A 16,145-nucleotide genomic window follows, 5' to 3' on the forward strand; every position below is an offset into this window, starting at 1 on the left:
AACGTAGCGAAACCAACACCGCCGAGGCCGCTGCGCTTTCTTCTTGCTGCTCCTCCTCATTCACGCATTTCCGGCGCTCAGCTGAAATGATCACGCTGGCTGCAACACCCTAGTGATGGAGGCGGCTGCCGCACCAGCTGTGGTCGAGGCTGAGCCCTCGTCCTCTACGTCTTCTCAACCACCCGTCTCAGCAGCCAGGCGCTGCAATCGAGCGCACAGTCGCTCCTCCTCCTCCTCCTCCAAAGATGGAGCAGACTCTTCGACCAGCCGCAAAGAGTCTCTAGGTGGTGCTCTTGCGCGTGCAACTCTCGGCTCCCTAGCCTTCTTCTTTCGCCTCCCAATCCGACTCTTTCGACCCGTCAAGCTCTCATCATGGACGGTTCTCGAGTCCTTTGCCAAACGAGAACAGAAGGCACTCTCCTTCGGCTACGTGCTACGGCTCCTGAGGAGAGAGAACAATTACTTCATCTTCCACCTTCTGGGCCCACCGATACTGTTCAATACCCTCATAGGATTCACGCTTTTCGAGAGCTACTCGATTACCGAGGCGAGATTGTTGAGGAGACATAGACCAGACTTGATTCAAGGCAATGAAGGAGACGAGGGGGACCAAGGAGATCGCATGCTAGGCGCTGCCGCCAAGAAAACGACATGGACCCCGCTCTGGATCGTCACAGTAGCAGGAGCTGCAGCAGGAGCGGCCCAATGCATCCTCTCCGCTCCCCTGGACAATGTCAGGCTGGTCCTCACCTCGCACAAGCAACCGCAGCAAGGTAGTAGGAGAAGCAGGCATGGGCGTCATGGCACTGGTAGCAGCTCGGCAGCTCGCCATCCCGCCCACATCTCCTGGCGCTCAATCTTTCGAGCGGCCCTCCTCCCCTTCGCGCCTGAGCAGACACGCAACAAGCTCGTCAAGGCAGTTCGGCATGCAAAGAACGAGCTGAGACCCCCCAGCACCGACGCGGCCTCAAAGGCAGCGCAGTACTTCAACAAGGAGCAGCGCCGACTCTGGCAGCAGAGGCTCAAGAGGCTCGGGGGCTCAGTGCATGGTGCAGGGCTGGTCATGTCACTCTTCCGTGACGCAATCGGATTCTCGAGCTTCTTCCTCCTCTTTGAGGTGTCGAGGCGCGCCGCCCACTCTTCCTCGACGACCATCGATAGGAGCATCGCCTGGTGGTCAACTTCTGCCACGCTTCCCGCTCAGGCCTACGACGCGGTACGAGGCCAGTCTGCCGTCTCATCCGAGAAGCGCGACGACGATCAAGACGACGACGACGACTTCTACCATACTCAATCGCTCCGAGCAGACCAGAGCTACAACGCCAGTAGAACGAAGACCGGCAGAGTAGTAGCCGCTTTCGTCCTCATCGTGGGCGGAGCAGTGGGCGCCTTCGCCTACGAAGCGCTCGGGCGTCCCTTCGAGCTGATGCGGCTCATTATCTGGCAAGGGAGACAGCAGTGGCAGAAGGCGAGGGAGGCGGAGAGGGCAAAGAGACGGGCAGGGGGTGGAAGAAGTTTGAGGAAGGCCCGATTGAGGGCTTCAAATAGGAGAGGACAGACAGCTCTACTGTCTGCGAATAGCAGCTCGAGCAGGCTGGAGAGTCTGTTGACGCTGCGTGTAGCCAACTCCGCGGGGAGCAGAATTAGCAGATTGCAGGCTGTGCTCAGCCAGAGTCATCCGCCGCACCCGCTCAGGAAGACAGGCAAGAGGATTGCGGATGTGGCTACTGCGGAGAAGAGGAGCAGGAGAGGCGCAAAGACCTCCGCCGCTGCAAAGGCTGGCGCAGGAGCTGCGAAGCAACATGCACAGGTCTCTCCATATCCACCGGGAGCCCTCTCCCTCCTTCTGGCGCACGCGGAACGCACCTCTACCCTAGCCTACACCTCGTCGAGTCGCAAATTTCGCACAGCGGTGCCGTCGTCTGTCTTGCTGCTGCATACCTACTTCGTGGCCCCGTATCTTGCGACGAGCGAAGTCACCTCCTACAACAGTGGTGGTAGTAGTAGTAGCAGCGGATTGGCAAGAGCGGCTGCTGCTGGGACGGAAGCGGTGAAAGGCGAGAACAGCACAACGGTGCTGGGCGAGCGCACACGCACAGCCTCGCCCACTACTCGCTCAGCAGCCAAACTGCTTCGCCGGTGGACGAACAGCAATCCTGTTTCCTCGACTTCCCTGTTTCCCTCTACTTCTCTCGCCTCCCCTTCTTACTCGCCTCCTTCCTCAACCTCGTCAGGCGCATCTCGCGCGCGGCTACCCCTCTCCTACCTTTTCCCCCGGCGACCTCGCGAGGCTCCTGGGTCATTGGGGACGATCGGTCAGGCAAGAAGCTGGGGATCGGGGAGAGCGGCGTGGGCGCTACGTCGGTTGGCGAGCCCGTACGGCGTGGGATTCCTGGTGTTTGCATGGATGAGTGGGGATGTGTAGCGGACGTAACATCACGGCCGAGAGGCATCGCATTGATATACTAGATTTCGTTGGATAAGCTAGCAGCGACAGAATGAAGGGGAGAGGCAAGCGATAGATATAAGCGTAAGACCGGCGATAGGCAACGCGCAGCCTTGAAGCCAGCGAGACCTTATCTTCGCCTTCACCTTGCCCACAATTATCACCACCGTCAGCCTCCCGCACGCACTTACGCACACGCTATGCTACGCTGAATGTCTCGGTAGTTTGAATAAACTTTCTCGCCAGTGCCGACCCACCCGTACTGAGACGGCAGGGTGCGACTACGTGCTTGACTCTATTGTGTATGTGTTTCTCTCTCATTGACATATAGCGCGTGCGTGTGCGGGCGTGAGTGCGAGGAGAGGACGTGGTGATGTGTCGATGAAGGGAGGAGGCAGAGTAGGGGGAAGGAGAAGGGAAAGGACGCAGAGAATACTGCGCTGAGTGCGCGCTTTGGGCGTCTGGGAGGGGAACAGGTTAGTCTAGCAAAGCCACGCATTCACGCGGGCGATGGTGACGTAGATCTTGATTGCAGCATCGTAGGCCCGCTGGTGACGTTGAGAAGTGTGTGATGGTGAGAAAAGGTAGGAAGGATGATTGTCGTCGCGACTGAAGAGAAAGACTGGGAGCGGAGCCGCGGGCCAAGACAGGCGGGCCACTGCATCAAACGGACCGGAACGGCAGATTGGACTGACGCGGCCATCTCGTGTGGAGCGACTCAGGCTTCGCAGGTTGGCTACTGTTGATCTCGTCCTTCCCGCCATCATCAGCATACAGTAGCGGCAGCAGTAGCAGCCATGCCATCAACTACGGCGGAGGTGAGCCACACATTGCAGAAGATGCAGCCTCACCTTTTCTGTCATTGAAGCTTATCATGTTCCTTCTCCCTCCCCCGCGCTCAGACGCTAGCTCTCGCGCAAACGCAGGTGATCGTCCACCCGCTCGTCCTACTCTCAGTAACAGACCATGCATCACGTTCCGCCTCTGGCACTCGCAAACGCGTCGTAGGTGTGCTTCTCGGTCAAGATCTCGGCGACAAAGTCAATGTAGCGAACTCCTTTGCCGTCCCCTTCGAGGAGGATGAGAAGGACAGCAAGACGTGGTTCCTCGATGCCGACTACATTGAGTTCATGGTCGCCATGTTCAAAAAGGTCAATGCTTCGGAGAAGATCGTCGGATGGTACCATACAGGGCCGAGACTGAGGTCGTCAGACCTGGAGATCAACGAGGTATTCAAGCGCTTCATCCCGCGACCCTGCATGGTCATCGTCGACCCGCGTCAGAGGGACACTGGCATTCCCACTGACGCATACATCGCGGTTGAGGAGATCAAGGACGACGGTACCGCAGCTGAGAAGACGTTCACTCACGTACCCTCGAGCATTGAAGCAGAGGAGGCAGAAGAGATCGGTGTCGAACACCTCCTTCGCGACATCCGCGATACAACGCAAGTAGGCACATTGTCAGAGCGAGTGGGCAACCAGGTTGACTCGCTCAAGGGATTGCACTCGAGGCTGGGAGAGATCGCCTCGTATCTGGACGACGTCATTGCGGGCAAGCTGCCGCTCAACCACCAAATTGTGTACAAACTGCAGGACTGCTTCAACCTACTGCCGGACTTGGAGGGGGAGGAAATGAAGCGGGCAATGAGTCATGCGCAGAACGATCAGAGCCTGGTGGTGTACTTGTCGAGCTTGATCAGGGGAGTAGTCGCGTTGCATGCGCTGGTGGACAACCGCAAGGCAAACGCAGAGGAGACAGGGGAGGCGCAAGAGGCGAGCGCAAATGGCAAGGATATGGGGGACAAGACGGTCAATGGAGAAAAGGCAGGAGAGGACGAGATGAAGGCAGGCGGTAAGGAGGGCAAGTCAGATGGAGGAAAGGGCGAGAAGAGAGATAAGTGAGGGCTCTGTCAGGCTCGAATGAAAAACCACGATAACCAGCATGCTCGCTCGGCTTGCATGATTGCAAAGCATGTGTTTATATAGGTCCTCGTCACTCGACTCACTGTCCCACCTTCCTCAGCTGCACCCCTTTCCCAACAGGCAGATTCACAGCCTCATTTCTCCTCCAAAAGTCGACCAAAAGCTTGGCTACCTTCTCCGGCTCGTCCTCCATCAGGCAGTGTCCCGCTTCAGGCAAGACCTGCAGCTGGTACTTGCCCTGCATCTGGCCTACCATCAAGTCCTTGTCAAGGCGATCGGTCCCCGCTAGCATGAGAAGGCGCGCTGTACGAACGCCGAGGAAGCGCTGCGAGAGACCTACGAACCAGGAGCGCCAGTGTGGAGTGGTGAGGGAGAGATTGTGCCGGAAGATGAGACGCGGTTCGCGTGAGGCGCTCTCGAGGGCATGTGTAGTGTCGTGTTCGTCCTTGAGTTCCTCCATCGCCTCGTGCTCGTCCCAGTCTTCTTCTAATGACTGTTTGAGTTCCTCTGTGAAGTTAGGGTTCACCTTCAATACTCCGGGTACACTCCTCCTCGCGCTCTCTTTATTCCTGATAGCCGCCGCACTGCCCCTTTCCACGTGCCACCTGATCGCTTCCTCCATACTGTCGAACCCTTTTGGCTGCATAGCCACAATGCCCTCCATAGAAGACAGGGCCTCAACGGCCGTTCCCTCGACCACGTCGAGTACTGCTACCCCTGCGACTCGAGCGCTCCAATTCTGCACGGCGGGGCAGAGAGAGACGACGACGCCCCCTCCCATCGAGTGTCCTACGAGGAGTAAAGTCGGGGTTCGAGCCGGATCGGGGAAGAGCGTCTGAAGCAAAGCAAAGCTGTCACCTGTCAAAGTCTCCAGCGACATCTCCTCTGGTGCGGGGCATTCCGTCCTACCATGTCCACGGCAGTCTAGGGCGAGAACCCCGACTTCACCGTTCGTGGAGTGAGTAATCGCGCGAGCAGTCAGGGCAAAGGAGAGGCCAGAAAAGCCGGCACCGTGGTGCAAGAAGATGAGAGTACCTGGGCTTGAAGGCTTGCCTGCTTCTTCTCCTTCTTCGTCGTCGTCGTCATCCATGTCCGGCAGTTGTAGGGCAGCCAAGGCTGGATCTGACGGCATCGGCGCGCCTGCGGTCGCAGATGCAGAGAGGAATGTATCTCCTGGCAGTCGTGGCGAAATACCTGGCCCTGTCCGACTAGCTGTCGCTGCTTGTTGCTGCTGTTGCTGCCGCTGCTGCCTCTTGGCTTGTTTGGGACGAGGCGGCGTGTAGTAGACCCTAAAGACTCCTCGTTCGGGCACGTCGACCTCCAATGCTTCTGCGAAGCAGTCGTCCGACGAGAGAGGAGAGAAGGCGTCTCGACTACTGCTGCTAGGCGTAGTTGCACTGTCTTGGGAAGGTTGGCGACGCTTGGAAAGGGGAGGTGGGGGAGGCATCGAGGAGGAAGTGGACGAGGATGGCAACGCGCCGATGCCGTCTGCTGCCTCTTCTTCCTCTTCCTCTTCTTCGTCCGCGGTGCTCATGTCGACTTGTTTCGCCAGAGGCGAGGGGCGTGAGTCTGGCTGTCCGGACTTGTACATTGATCTGAGCATCTTATCGGCTTGATGAGGGAGATTGACGAGATGCTGAGTTGCCTGCTTGTATGCGGTCTTGCAAGTGTTGGTTGCTCAGGTCCTCTCTCTCCGCCCAGTCTTGGAAAGTGGAGTCGCCCAGTCAAGGCTCGACTCGCGTTTCCTTTCGTATCTTCTTGAGACTCAACCTAACGTCACCATATCATGTTCTCCCTTCCCTCCCTGGGAGGCATTCTTAATCCTTCAGGAGGCCCTTCAGTAGACTCAATCCGCTTCAAGACAGATCGGGTCAATGGCATCGCCCGCCTGTACAGCGAACAAGTCCCTGCTTCGGAGCATCGCTTCTACTCTTCGATCCTCACGCATTTCCACTCCACGTCACATGCCTTTGATACTTTCTCGGTCAAGGATGCTCGACAGATTAGGGATCGACAGCCGGAGAACTTCAGGACGCTCTTGATACTGTTGACTCTGCACCTTGAGAGCTTGAAGCGGGATGAGAGGTTTGTGCCCAGACCGGGTACAGCGGCTGCGACGGCGGCGGCAGCTGCTGGTGAACTTGATGGAGAAGAGGGGGGGATGGTAGCTGGCTTTACGGCTGGGCTAGGCAAGTGGGCCTCGGTGCCCTTCGGAGGGGCAGCAGCCGGCTCAAGTCGAGTACAGCCCCGCAATCGTACAAAAGAGGCCCTCAATTGTGCCAGGCTCCTCGCGAGGCTGCTTCCTGTGCTCATGGAGGATGCTGGTGGGCCAGGCGCCGTCAAGGATGAGAGATTCACATCAATACTTGAAGAGGACGTGCTGTGGACGAGACACAGAGTCGCCGAGCAGCAAGATGAAGACCCAGCGGCTGCTGCGGTCGCCCAGCTCGCTGATCAAACGCAGGATCAATTTGTCATCGACGACGACGAGGAGGAGGCCGATGCTTCGAAAGACCCCCTCACTTCCCAGGCTGGCCCCTCATCCTCAGAAGTACAACCAGCAGAAGCGCCCCTCCAAGAGCCTCTTGCCGAACGCCTAATCCACCTCAGCCTCGACTTCCTCTTCTTCCCCGGCTTCACCCTCCCTCACCTGTCCCAGGACGAAGAAGAAGATTCGCCAGACGGGTCACGCGTCCATCCCACCATCTGGAGCAAAGGAGTCGGATCATCAGTCGACCTCCCCGGCACCACAAGACAACATGTTGCGCATCGCATTGACTTCCTGCGACTGCTCCTCGTGCTACTGAGCAAAGCGGTCTATGTGCCCCCGCCAGCCCAAGAGGGGTTCAGGGACCGCGCGTTGGAGTTTGCGTGCACGAGTCTGAGTAGAACGATCAGCTTACCGCTGCTCTGCTCGTTGCTGAACGCTGCTTGTGCGGATACTGGGAATGCGGGGGGATGGAGTCTGTTGCCTGGCTTCGCGGCAGGGGGATCACCTGGCTCTCATGAGGCAGAGGGCGGCAAGGAGATGCTCAGAGCTCTATCACTGCAACTTTTGGCCGTCCTGCTTGACTGGCAGCCGCAGCTCTCCGCTAAGGAGGGGAACAGTCTCGATGTGTCCTCTCAGCAGACAGATGGGGATGCTACATCGGACACCCTCAACGTCCGTCCCGACCTGAGCCGTACAGTCTCCACCGCGTCATCCTCCTCGACCGTCGCGCCAGCCGGAGCGGGCACTACTTCTTCCTCGTCCTCTCTGGGAGCAAATCAATTTACCTACTGGCTCTCCAAGATTCACCGGCCAGCAGACCTGTCCCTCCTCTCCTCGCGACTCTTTACCCTTTTGCGCCCAGCCGCCAGCTCTGCCTCGGCCTCCGGCTCTGGAGGTTCCGCCTTCAACCTTCCCGGCGTCATCACCGCAGCCTCCAGCAGTGCAGCAGCCTTTGTGACCGGCGGAAGTGGTATCAACTCGACACATGGCATCTACCACCATTCACCCGAGGCGCTCACGGTCCTGTGGCGTCTCCTCATGCACACCCCTAAATTCCGAACTCACGTCCTCACCGACCCCTTGCGAGCCCCTACCCTGCTCGGTATCCTCCTCTCCCACGCCCTGCTGGGGAAAGACTCCCCACCTTCGCACGGCATGGTACGGCTGAGCCTGTTCAGTCTACAAGACATTTCCTCACATCCAGGATTTGGGGAGCAAATAGCAAAGGCTGGATCGCAGCAACATTGCCAATTGCCAGGGAAGGTGGTGGGCGCCAATCCTTTGCTCGCGGGTGGAGCTGGTGGACTGCAAAGTGCCCGATCCGCGGGAGACGTACTAGTCTCAGCGTGCCACGCCTTGGTCGCGACGAGGGGCATGGGCTCCTCAGGCCTTGCGTTGGCCCCCTCGGTGCTCATCGCACTAGCCAACATAGCTCCGTCTCTGACCTCGCTGAGCGTGGCAAGTGCAGCCAAGCTCGGCCTCCTCCTCGCGCATGTCTCTCGCCCCGCATTCCTGCTGGCAGACGAGGGTCACCCGCGCTTAGCCTTCTTTGTGCTCGAGGCGTGCAACGCGATATTGGTCAACGAGGACGAAAACAAAGTCAAAGGAAATGCCAATGTGGTGTATAGCTTGCTGGGGAGGCAGAGAGAGGTAGCAAGGCTGCGTGGCTTTTCCCTGCGCAAGGGTTTGGCGGAGATTCAGGAGAGTCGCGGTGGGTTGGGCACGGACAGCGCCATCGGCGAGGGAGGAGGGACGCCGCAGCCGCTCTCGGCGGAGGAGGAGAAGGCGAGGCTCAAGGCACAAGAGGTACAGCCTGTGATAGGGCAGACGGGTGAGGCCGAGGCTGAGGCCGCTCCATCGGCACCGAGCGAGAAGGCGCTGGGTAAAGCTAGGAGCGCGGAGGTTGACGGCGAAGGCGCAACGGTGCCACAAGTCGGTGGAGCAACAGCGGCAGGATCGTCTTCACAAGACTCCACCGCAGTCCAGAGCACCGAGCCACTGTCCCACCTCTCCTCTCAGGACCTGGCCGCCCTCTGCTCATCTCTCTCCCTCTCCAATCCACGCACAGGCTTCACCCCCACAGAAGCCTGGGTAGAAAGCTGGGCCCCGCATCTTCCCCTGGGCCCGCTGGCTGCCCTGCACGACGATGCGACGCTCCGAGCCGGGATCGAAGAAAGGAGCAAGCAGGGCGGTGCAGCAGAAGCGGTTCGCTGGCTCAAGAGCGACCAGGCTGACGTGAGGGGGATTGCGCTCCGTGGGCTGGGTGGAGGGACTACAGAGGCTCCGCAGCCCGTGCGTAGACCCTTCCGCTGGACTCCTGCCGTCAGCGTCTGGCTCAGGAGCTATATCTGGGGAGCAGTCTACCTCCTGCAAGCACTGCCGTACAGCCTTTGGCCACAGGAAGGTGTCAGACTATTCGTCTTGGTGGGGCAGGGGCAGGGATTGAAGGGGGAGCACAGAGGGACGGGCAAGAAAGTAGTGACCGGGGAGGCTGCGCAGGACAATGGTGGTCAACCACCTGCGGATGCAGATAGAGAGGGGAAAGAGGGGCGCGAGGCTGATGGGCAGCCAAGCAAGGGGTCGATTGAAGTCTAAATGCCATCTTGCTTGCTCTTTGCCCTACATCTGCTCTGATTCAGTCAGAACCTCCTCTCTTTCTCACCAGCGCGAGAGTCGGAAGACGCTGATGTCATTGACCTCACGAGCAGGCGCATCATTGACGCCTTGATTTACGAAAGAGAAGGACGCAGCGCAAAATCGCCTGCCGCGTCGCGTTGAGTCGGTCGAGTCGAATCGTATAGATGAGTCTGATGCCCGCGCTCTTAATTCCTGTCCCTTGCCTGACCCTCCGTCGCCCACACTGCCTGGCATTATGGCTGGCTTCCCTCTACCTTTGCTTTCTCTCCCTCCCCGAGCCTCACGCCGACCCATTGACCGGCGCGGACTCGACCACAGGCGCAGCAGTATCAGGAGCAGGTGCGGAGTCGGCGGTCGAGTGGAGCTGTGTTGGCTCATCGTCCTTGAGCTCCGTCAAATCGCCGACATCCGCGCTCGCGCTCGCGTCCGCTGGTGCTGGCGCGGATGCTGCGCTCTGACTCCCGTTCCCATTCGTACCCTCCGTCTTCGCCTCTGCAGCCTTTGTCTCCCCAATGGCGGGAGACGCAGCTGATCCACCAGCCTGCACGGCATTCCATTTGTTGACGAGCGCCTCTGCCCTCTGCTTGAAGTGGTGAACCTCGTCGAGGGGAACGGAGGAGAGGCCAATGATCTTGCGCATGACCTTGCCGATCTTGGTGGCTTTGAGTTGCTCGGAGGTGATATCTGCTGACTCAACCGTGCTGAAGATAGTGTGCCTGTGAGGGAGCAAGGGTAAGAAGGGCGACGTGAGTCTCAAAGGACGAAGACGCAAGCTTCTTATGACTCATCGCCGCTACTCACTGGTCCTTCACGTCCTCCTCGTTGGCGGCTCGATCCTTTGGCAAGAAGGCGCGTTGCAGGGAGTGACGCCAGTTGCGCACCTTCTTGGTGTCCTCATCGAGCTCTCCGGCCTCCCCGTCATCCTCACCAGCAGCGCCTGCCGACTTGCGCGCTGCACCGCCTGAGACGGGAGCCGCAGCCTTGCTGCTTCCACTTGCCGGCTCCGTCTTTGCCTTCTTACTCTTGCTAGCCGTAGACGGCTTGGCAGGAGCTGCCCTCTTCTTCTTGGATGCGCCAGAAGCTGGCTTCTCGGGCTTCAACTCGTCATCATCCTCGAGCTGATCCTGGTTCTCTTGCGCCTCCATCTCTGCCTCTTCCCTCGCTCGCTCCGCCTCGAGAACGACTGCATCCGTCTCCTTGATCCACTCCTCTGGAGCTGAGCCGATCTTGTAAGCTTCCTTGAGCTCGCCATCTTTGCGGTGAGAGTCTTCGGCGTAGGCGCGACATTCGTCGCGAGTAAGAAGAGTGAGGTCGCGATGTCCGGGGAAGTGGCTGGGAGTAGGCGGACAAGGGGAGAGGAAGGAGGTGAGCGATGATGCACGCGCCCGATGTTTGGAACACGCGCTGGGTGCTCACTAGTCTGCTTTAGGGAAGAAGCGAATGATGAATTTGTCCTTGGGCTTCTCGCGTTGGACATCTCGCGGCACCTGTTCACCACCGACGAGCTGAGCAAGGGGGAGGATGAGGCACGAAGTCAGCATGGCGTGCTTTGAGGCCTGCATCCGCACGCGCAGCGATACTGACCACGCCAGGCCATGCTGGGAATCCCCTGATCTTGGCCAAAACTACGTCGCCGACCTTGCTGAAGAGCGCACGCGAAGGGAGCAAAGGTAGGACGCGGGTCAGCCTGGGCGCGGCTCAGCATCCTTAGGAGCGCGCAAATCAGCTCACAACTGGTGATGGTTGTTGGAGGAGCCCTTGGACGATGAGCCGCCTGCCATGACGAAAGGCGATTGAGTGGTAGGAAGGCTAGAGGTGGTGCGGAGGGTCCCTTTTCTGGAAGCGGATATGGCAATCTCTTCCTTCGAAGATTGCGATTGGTCTGCCTTGGATGAATGAGCGGACCGAGCCGGGGGGATGCGAAAGACTTGCTGCTTGGCCTATCAGGAGCAACCAGCTTGCTTCGACGCGACGTGAACTCGAGATCAGATTGTGGAGTGGTTGATTGTAGTGGGTGGATGAGAAGGAAGGAGCGAGTGCAAGTGCGTGCATCGACGCAACCAGGCCGGCACCCGCCCGCTCCGCTCTCCAATCCATCCACGCGCGCCGCGCCCCTTCGCCTTTGCTCCTGCTCGAGACGCGAGGCGCCGAGGCGGAGAGGCGGAGAGGCGGAGAGGCGGGACAGGCGGCGCATCACCAGGGCCAGGTGGTCACGCTCAGGGAGCCAGAGCCAAGACAGCCAGCGAGGAGAAAGCAGGCCAGAAGAGGCACAGCCACCGATGGTCAATGACGATCACGACGCGGCGAGGCCGGTAGCAGCTACTACGAAGATGGGCGACCCTGGATGCTATCTCGACACGGCGACCACCATCAGCTTGTGGAACAAGGCAGGAGAGACGGTCTCGCCCGAGTCACATCGGAACACAGAGCTTCCATTGCGAGGCATTGACAACTACGCGCATTGCAGATACGAGTGGGTGAAGAAGAGCAAAACAAGTCAAGAAAGCGACGCCAGCGCCTATGGATACAGAAGTCGAAGAGAGATCTCAGTTGAAAGTCCTTGTGCAGACGCCCCCGGTCAGATGTACCAATCCCTACTCGCCCTCTCCCCCTCCTGACCGGCAAAACGACTCGCCCCATGAGCGCGCTTCGGGCTCTCCAAAAGCTCCCTAGTCCTCTCATCGACCCTCGGGCTCGCACCGCTCTTGAGACGTTCCAGCTCATGCTCGATCGTGACACGGGGGCGCTGCTTGCGCGGCGTGGTGTTCATGCTGCCTTCGGGCACGGGTAGAGGGTCCGGCTGAACATTCCCCCACAGCCCTGAGCCCTTGGTGGGGGAAGAAGGGGCAGTCAAGCCTAGCCCGGCGTTGGAGCTCGAGCTGCCCGGAGGACGATTGAACGTGTGCGCTCCGTAGTACGGTGCAGAACCGATTGGCATCATGCTGCCAGCGCGGGGCTTGGCATCCTTCGATTGCGAGGGCGAGTCGACTAGGAAAGCGCTGCGTCGCTTGAGGAAGTCGTCATTCTTCATTGCGGCGCTGCGCGGGAGGGAGGCAGGGGCTTGTTGGGACGCGGAGGCAGCCGAGTGCCGAGGAGGCGTTGCTCCATTCGAGGCACGGCCACTGCTGCTATGGAGTGGGGTAGAGCCACGGAGACCCCTCGTCGCCTTCGATTTGATCGCAAGCTGAGCGGGGGTCTTGTTCTCCAGATCTGCCTCGCCCATCGGAGGGGTAGGCAGCTCTTTGCCCGTGGCGACCGCGTTGTTCTCTTCCATCAGCATCCTGATGATTTCCTGTTGTTCGCCCATCTTTGCCTGCCATTGCGCCACACTGGCCTCCAAGTCGCCCATCATGTTGCGTTGCGCTTGGATGACGGAGTTGAGGCGAGCCACCTCTTCGCGCTCGTTGCGCAGTGCAGCTTCCAGAAGAGGATCGGATGAGGCTGCTGCTGAGGAAGAGGTGGAGGAGGTGGCATTGGAAGGCGAGGCGAGGGCGAGGGCGGGAAGAGTTGCGTTTGCTGAAGAGGAGGGTGGTGAAGGAAGTCCAGGACGAGTGTAGCGTCGATATTCCCGGAGAGAGCCGCCACGTTGCAGAGAGAAGGGTACAGAGGAAGCTGCCTTGGTTGGCGTCGTAGCCAGAGCCTCCCGCAAACGGCTTGGGCTTGATGGAACGGTGACGCGAGCTTCTCGTAGCTGCTGCTCCAGCGTCGCGATCCGTGCAGCGTGGTCGCACGATGGAGGCGCTGGCATTGGCGCAGCTTCCCTGTCCTTGATCAGCTTCTCCCTTTTCGCAAGATCTCGCTGTAGCCGGTCCATCTCTTCAGCGCGAGCTTCGGCCTCGGCCTCACGCTGCTTTGCCCGCTCCTCCCTCTCTTTGAGCCTGCCCTCCCTATCGCCATCAGGTGAAAGCTTCTTGCCTGCTGCCATGTTGGGCGACTTGAGCCCGGCCTGCTCTTTTGCCCTCGCCTCGCGCACCAGCTCATCAAACTCGTTCTGCACAACCTCTTCGTCCGACTCAGGACGCTTAGACAGCTTGAGTTCCGCCTCTGAAAGCTTGCGGCGCTCCTCCTCCAGCTCCGCGGCTGTGCTGGCCAAACGGGTGGTACGCGAGCCCAGATCCTCTTCCAGGGCGCGCCGCTGAGTCTGCAGCTTCTTGAGCTCAGCATCGTGGCTTGCCTGTTGAGACGCAAGCTCTTCGCCGCCCTTACGTCGCTCCGTGCTCAAGTCGGCTATGGCTGTGGCGAGGCGATTCGAGCTCTCCCTGAGCTCCTCCTTCAGCATGCGAAGCTCAGTGCGCAGCTCCTCCATCTCTGCATCCCTGCCCTTGCCTGCATCCACAGCCTCTTGACCTTCACGGCCCAACCGCTCCACCTCTGCCCGCAGCTTCTCCTCAGCCGCCTTTCTCTCTGACTCTGCCGCTTCAAAGTGCTTCTCCCTCTCCTGAAGCGTCGTCTTCACCTCCGCCACACGGGCCTGCCACGCCTCGACCTCCTTCTCTAGCGCCTCCTCGGAACGGGCCTTGGACTCGAGGGCCTGTGCAAGGTTGCGACGAAGGCTCGCTAGCTCTGCCTCGAGAGCGAACGGCTTGGGGCGGGACGATGATGATACGGAAGGTTCCTCTTCGAGCGAGTCGCTCGTACTGCGCTGCAACTTTGAGGCTGCGCACATTCGTTTGTGTGGTGAGCTTGGACGTGAGGGGGTACCGGGTGTGCCGAATTCGGAAACACGTCCACGGGGTCGAGGTGGCGTGCTTGGCGGCATCGTTTTGCCAGCATTGTCGCCCACGGATTTGCCGGTGAGAATCAGCTTCGTGAGATGCTCCATTTGCGCGCGGAGCTCTGACTTTTGCCTCGTCATGTCCACTACTTCCTCCTCCGCGGCTCGACGACGCGCCTCCACGTCACGCAGCGAGGAGTCGTCGCTGCCGCCGCTGCTACTCCTCGGGATAGCAGCAGGCTCCTCTAGCCTTGCCCTCAGCTTCTCAACTTCCCGCTTGTACCTTCTCAGCAACGCCTCACTCGCCCCGTCTCCCTCGCCAATCTCTCCCTTCTTGGCGTGCAACTTGATCATCTTGCACCTCCTCCCAAACTTGAGCGTGCTCAATCCTTCCACCGCATGCTGAGCGAGGGGTGACATGGTGAGAAGCACAGCCACACGCGCATTGCCCGACAGTGAAGTCTGGAGAAGACGCGTGAGCTTCGAGTCGCGATAGGGGATGTGCGCCGCCGCGGCTGGATTGGCGGCGGAGGCTGAGAGTTTTGAGATGACCGATCCCAGAGTAAGAAGTGATTTGTTGATGAAGGCACCCTCTTTGCGGCGCTCCTTCTCCGTTGCGGCGCGCTCACTGCCAGCCAGATCAATGAGGTTGAGCGCACTGACCCGTACGCCGTCCCCGCCTTCCTTGCTTCGGCTCTCGATTGTGACTGTAGCAACGCAGTGACTTCGCGAGGAGCGCTCATTCCAGTCCGTAGCCGCTTGATGACGTGCCGCTTGGCCGCGCTCGAGAAGGGAGAGGATGTCCGCGGGCGAGGTGACGAGCTCCTCGCGCAGCCCTGCAATAGTGACCCGGCCAGAGGAAGGGTGCTCCTGAATGCGCAGCGTTGTACCTCCATCCGCCCGGTGTGCGTAGCCTCCTTTCGTGGGGGATGCAGGGCGATTGGTAGCAGTAGTGGCGGATACCGACGCCATACTAGCCGAGCTGGGCAGCCCGACGAGAAGGTCTCGCAAGCTCTCATTGTAGATCTCGAGGTACGATACGCGGAGCAAGAATTCGCGGTCGGCTTCTTTGCCAACGCAATCGAAGACCTCATCGATCGCGCGGCCGATGACACCCTTGTCGCCTCCTCCGCCTGACATGGTGAACGTCTTTCCCGAGCCGGTCTGGCCGTAGGCGAAGACCGTGCCATTGTAGCCTTGCACAGCTCCCTTGACTACGGGCGAGATATGGCCGGTGTAAAGTGATTCAAGAGAAGAGGTGGAGGGAGGAAGGATCGAGTCGAACGTGAATTTGTACGTGTCTTTGTCTGAGCTCTTTGGGGGCGCAGCCTCAGAGATGAAGCTGGAAGAGGCTGACGGGGCTACGCCCGGTGCAGAGGAGGAGCCGCCGCGCTTGGCGATGGAGGGGTGATCAGGAGTGGCTTCGATGGTTGAGGTGGAGTCGGTCAGCTTCCATGAGTCTCCGTCTGAGGAAGATGCCGCAGCTGGAGCAGGGCGAACACGGACGCATACAACTACGTTGCTGGCTGCCGCAGATGGGCCGGCTTCCTCGTCGTCGTCGTCGTCGTCGTCGAGGCCAAGAAGAGTGTCGTTGCCCGTCGGCGTGGCCATGCCGTCATTTTCTTCGTCGTCGTCATTGCGTGTGGTGTTGGCAATGGATTCATCGGCGACAGCAGACTCGTCGGCCTCGATCATCGAAGGCGAGACTCGCAGCGGCGTCGCTTTTGTAACCATCTTGGCGGCGGTCGTCTTGGCTGGCGACGAGGGCGCCGATTTGACCTTTGCTTTGGCCTTTGCCTTTGCCATGTTGGCAGGTGTGGATGCGAGGAAGGAAGGTGATCGGATGGCTACTCGAATGGATGCGAGAGGAGGGATGATTAGGAGCAAGACGCCTTTGATGCTTTTGTGGAGTCGCGAGTGGATTCCCACTCA

The 16,145-nt window shown here is 59.6% G+C and overlaps 6 protein-coding genes across 6 annotated transcripts; 3 read left to right on the forward strand and 3 right to left on the reverse strand.

Annotated features, from left to right (window-relative positions):
• Positions 1-42: 42 nt before the first annotated feature.
• BDZ90DRAFT_231705 (hypothetical protein) lies at positions 43-2,692 on the forward strand. Its single transcript, XM_025505961.1, has one exon. The coding sequence runs from the start codon at positions 116-118 to the stop codon at positions 2,423-2,425; it is 2,310 nt and encodes a 769-aa protein (XP_025362540.1). The 5' UTR covers positions 43-115; the 3' UTR covers positions 2,426-2,692.
• A 70-nt stretch (positions 2,693-2,762) lies between these two features.
• Positions 2,763-4,436, forward strand: BDZ90DRAFT_239194 (putative RPN8-26S proteasome regulatory subunit). Its single transcript, XM_025507355.1, has 2 exons — positions 2,763-3,264; positions 3,349-4,436. Exons 1-2 carry the CDS (start codon positions 3,244-3,246, stop codon positions 4,348-4,350), a joined length of 1,023 nt encoding a protein of 340 aa, XP_025362541.1. The 5' UTR covers positions 2,763-3,243; the 3' UTR covers positions 4,351-4,436.
• Positions 4,437-4,450: 14 nt separating this feature from the next.
• BDZ90DRAFT_251464 (protein phosphatase methylesterase) lies at positions 4,451-5,854 on the reverse strand (the record flags this gene model as incomplete). Its single annotated transcript, XM_025507732.1, has 3 exons — positions 5,581-5,854; positions 4,898-5,439; positions 4,451-4,786 (listed from the first exon to the last, which is right to left on the reverse strand). The coding sequence occupies exons 1-3, from the start codon at positions 5,816-5,818 to the stop codon at positions 4,451-4,453; spliced, it is 1,116 nt and encodes a 371-aa protein (XP_025362542.1). The 5' UTR covers positions 5,819-5,854.
• A 270-nt stretch (positions 5,855-6,124) lies between these two features.
• On the forward strand, positions 6,125-9,457 carry BDZ90DRAFT_279081 (hypothetical protein; the record flags this gene model as incomplete). Its single annotated transcript, XM_025509149.1, has 1 exon — positions 6,125-9,457. The coding sequence occupies exon 1, from the start codon at positions 6,158-6,160 to the stop codon at positions 9,455-9,457; it is 3,300 nt and encodes a 1,099-aa protein (XP_025362543.1). The 5' UTR covers positions 6,125-6,157.
• Position 9,458: 1 nt separating this feature from the next.
• On the reverse strand, positions 9,459-11,519 carry BDZ90DRAFT_231708 (hypothetical protein). The gene is made up of 5 exons (XM_025505962.1): positions 11,231-11,519; positions 11,084-11,141; positions 10,916-11,004; positions 10,301-10,831; positions 9,459-10,215 (listed from the first exon to the last, which is right to left on the reverse strand). Exons 1-5 carry the CDS (start codon positions 11,278-11,280, stop codon positions 9,780-9,782), a joined length of 1,164 nt encoding a protein of 387 aa, XP_025362544.1. The 5' UTR covers positions 11,281-11,519; the 3' UTR covers positions 9,459-9,779.
• A 396-nt stretch (positions 11,520-11,915) lies between these two features.
• On the reverse strand, positions 11,916-16,119 carry BDZ90DRAFT_231709 (kinesin-domain-containing protein). Its single transcript, XM_025505963.1, has one exon. It carries the CDS (start codon positions 16,017-16,019, stop codon positions 12,078-12,080), a length of 3,942 nt encoding a protein of 1,313 aa, XP_025362545.1. The 5' UTR covers positions 16,020-16,119; the 3' UTR covers positions 11,916-12,077.
• Between the last annotated feature and the right edge of the window lie 26 nt (positions 16,120-16,145).

The sequence above is a fragment of the Jaminaea rosea genome (genome assembly GCF_003144245.1).
Source record: "Jaminaea rosea strain MCA 5214 unplaced genomic scaffold BDZ90scaffold_5, whole genome shotgun sequence".
NCBI classification, from domain to species: domain Eukaryota; kingdom Fungi; phylum Basidiomycota; class Exobasidiomycetes; order Microstromatales; genus Jaminaea; species Jaminaea rosea.

Excerpts from the sequence above, each read along its gene's own strand:
- BDZ90DRAFT_231705 (XM_025505961.1), top strand. The coding sequence starts at position 116 with ATGGAGGCGGCTGCCGCACCAGCTGTGGTCGAGGCTGAGCCCTCGTCC.
- BDZ90DRAFT_239194 (XM_025507355.1), top strand. The coding sequence starts at position 3,244 with ATGCCATCAACTACGGCGGAG. Across the intron at positions 3,265-3,348 it reads TGCCATCAACTACGGCGGAG|ACGCTAGCTCTCGCGCAAAC; the intron begins GTGAGCCACACA and ends CCCCGCGCTCAG.
- BDZ90DRAFT_231708 (XM_025505962.1), bottom strand. The coding sequence starts at position 11,280 with ATGGCAGGCGGCTCATCGTCCAAGGGCTCCTCCAACAACCATCACCAG. Across the intron at positions 11,142-11,230 it reads TCCAACAACCATCACCAGTT|CAAGGTCGGCGACGTAGTTT; the intron begins GTGAGCTGATTT and ends TGCGCTCTTCAG. Across the intron at positions 10,832-10,915 it reads TTCTTCCCTAAAGCAGACTA|CCACTTCCCCGGACATCGCG; the intron begins GTGAGCACCCAG and ends GCCTACTCCCAG.
- BDZ90DRAFT_231709 (XM_025505963.1), bottom strand. The coding sequence starts at position 16,019 with ATGGCAAAGGCAAAGGCCAAAGCAAAGGTCAAATCGGCGCCCTCGTCG.